This window comes from Lipotes vexillifer, unplaced genomic scaffold (genome assembly GCF_000442215.2).
Source record: "Lipotes vexillifer unplaced genomic scaffold, Lipotes_vexillifer_v1.1 scaffold394, whole genome shotgun sequence".
NCBI classification, from domain to species: domain Eukaryota; kingdom Metazoa; phylum Chordata; class Mammalia; order Artiodactyla; family Lipotidae; genus Lipotes; species Lipotes vexillifer.
Window position 1 is genome coordinate 2,980,608 of NW_006791731.1, and position 2,494 is coordinate 2,983,101.

The 2,494-nt window shown below is 49.1% G+C and overlaps 1 protein-coding gene across 1 annotated transcript in view; it reads left to right on the forward strand.

Moving 5' to 3' along the window:
- Positions 1-2,494, forward strand: part of PTK2 (protein tyrosine kinase 2) — a 167,018-nt gene that overhangs the window by 104,026 nt on the left and 60,498 nt on the right. Inside the window, exon 15 of the mRNA XM_007464627.1 lies at positions 533-617. Within this exon, the coding sequence (XP_007464689.1) occupies positions 533-617 (85 nt within the window). The remainder of the gene's footprint in view (positions 1-532; positions 618-2,494) is intronic.

The window sequence follows — 2,494 nt, forward strand, 5'->3', positions numbered from 1 at the left end:
CACCCACCACCGCCTCCGTGGCGCCTTTCCTCACCTCCCCTTCCCGGGGGCCTCTCACTTAGGGTAGAAGCCGCAGGGTCCGACCCCTCTGTCCACCCCCGGCCGGCATCCCCTCCCCTCCAGCAGTTCTTTGTTCTCATCCCCTCTCTTCTCTCCTCTCGGGGAGGTTACCGTCTAACCCGCTCCAGTCCACGATGGAGGTCTCGTTCACCGTGTTTGTCTGTATCCTGTATCCTGTGGCACAGGGGGCGCCGGCCCTTGTTCACGGGTGCAGCCTAAGCCCCTACAGGAGTGCCCGGCACTACGGAGAGGAAACATCTGTGGAACAGACGAATCGCCTGCAGCGTTTTACATGCACGTCTGTTTTCTGGGGTTTTTCTACAGAGGATTTTAACTGTTCCTCTCACTCTTGAGCTTGCACAGTTCTGGTTCTGTCTGATCCTGAATCCAGAGTTGCAGAATAAACAGCCTGTCCTCAAGATGCCCATTGATTAACATAGAGGCCCTCTCGTTGAATGTGTCCCCGTCACAGGAGAATCCGGCTCTGGCGGTTGCGATTAAAACATGCAAAAACTGTACGTCGGACAGCGTGAGAGAGAAATTCCTTCAAGAAGCCTGTAAGTTTCTAGAAATGTCTGTGGAGCCCCATTTGACTTTCCGTGAAATTCAAACTGTCTCTGAAGATGTAAGAAAAACAGTGTTTTCACTTTTAACGAGACAACTACATTTATTACCTTGCCATGCAGTTAGTACCTGTATTCGTAGAGACACGTGTCTACAGAGTTTCCCAGGTCAGCTATCATGTTTGGGATGTAAAGGCAGATTGATTTCCTGTCCCTTCATCCTCCGGTACCTTGCACCATAGCCACCTTCACCCTGGCATTGGGCAGATATATAGAGATGCCAGCAGGTCCTGGAGTTGGGGGTGAGCGGGACAGACACAGTCCCTGCGGGATGGAGCCCACGGATGAGTGCGGGAGAGGAAACCCTGCCCGTCGCGAGGGGGCTGCTGTGGAGAGTTGTGTGTGATGGGTCCTCTCTCCTGAGTGCAGACCCTCGGAGAGCCAGGATCTGGTCCTGCCCGTTTGCACTCATCAGGCTCTTTCCCACCTGCCCTCAAGCTGGGTCGTCTTCCTGCTTCCGTTTGGCTTGTCCCTTCTGACCACATACTTTAATAGTGTCTCCTTAGGAGGCTTTGTCACAGGGCCCTGCTCTGTCCCTTCCTGAGTGTCCATAATTAAATATGCATTTGTCTAGGGATTTCCCTGGTGGTCCAGTGGGTAGGACTCTGCGCTCCCAGTGCAGGAGACCCGGGTTCCATCCCTGATCCGGAAACTAGATCCCACATGCATGCTGCAACTAAGAGTCCGCATGCCACCACTGGAAAAAAAAAAGATCCTGCATGCCACAACAAAGATCCCGCATGCTGCAACTAAGACCGGGTGCAGCCAAAATAAACAAACAAATATATATATGTGTGTATACACACACACACACACACACACACACACACACACACACACACACACACACATTGTTTAAAAGTTACTCTTGTCTCTGTCTCCCCCTAGACTTTAAGCCCCAGTGGGGCAAGGAACGTCTCTCTTCTGCTCACTGCTCAGACTCAGAGACAGCACAGGGCTTAACTCATAGAAGGCACTCAGTAGCCACTGGTTGTGTGAATGAGTCTTGGTGCCCTTCATCACATGTACATTGAATTTCAGAAACATTTACCACCCAGTAGTCCAGTAAGTCACAAGTCATGGATGAGTCATATTGTGAGTTCATCAGTTGAAGTCGCAGCAAATCCTAGTCTTGTCCCTGGGTCTTTGACTTAAGTACAAGACAAGGCCTGGTGATGACTTCTGTCTCAACTAGTTTATTTCTTCAGGGCATCTAGGCCAAGAAAACACAAAATATATATCAGCCATCATTACCTAACAGCCTCTCCGCCTTACCTTTGGTGGTAAAGTGCATTATATATTTTCAAAAACGCACATTTTTAAAATGGCTTCTCTTTCTCTAAAATTTTATGAACAGTTATTGTATCGTGATTTTTGTAGGGCTTTGGAATCACCATTACAGAAGTCAACTTCAGAGTTTCACAGGAGTAGTCAGTTCAAACTAACCTTGTTCTCTTTTTGAAAGGCTGTTACTTCAGAGAAACGTGATGGATGTAGCATACCTAAAATCCTGTAGGGCTTTGACAGGCTCTGTACGTAAGAGGGGAAGTAAACTTTTTCTATAAAGGACCACACAGTAAATATCTTAGGCTCTGCAGGCCAGATGGTCTCTTGGCACAACTGCTCAGCTCTGCCATCAGGGTGTGAAAGAGCCACAGACAGCACGTAAAGGGCTGAGCAAGACTCTGTTCCAGTGAAATTTCGTTTGTGAAAAGCAAACAGCCGCCCCTATAGCCTGAGCCCCTTGCCCCGGGTGGATGAATAACAGGTCAAACCGCTACACCTATTGGATTTTAGTTCAGCAGGGATAG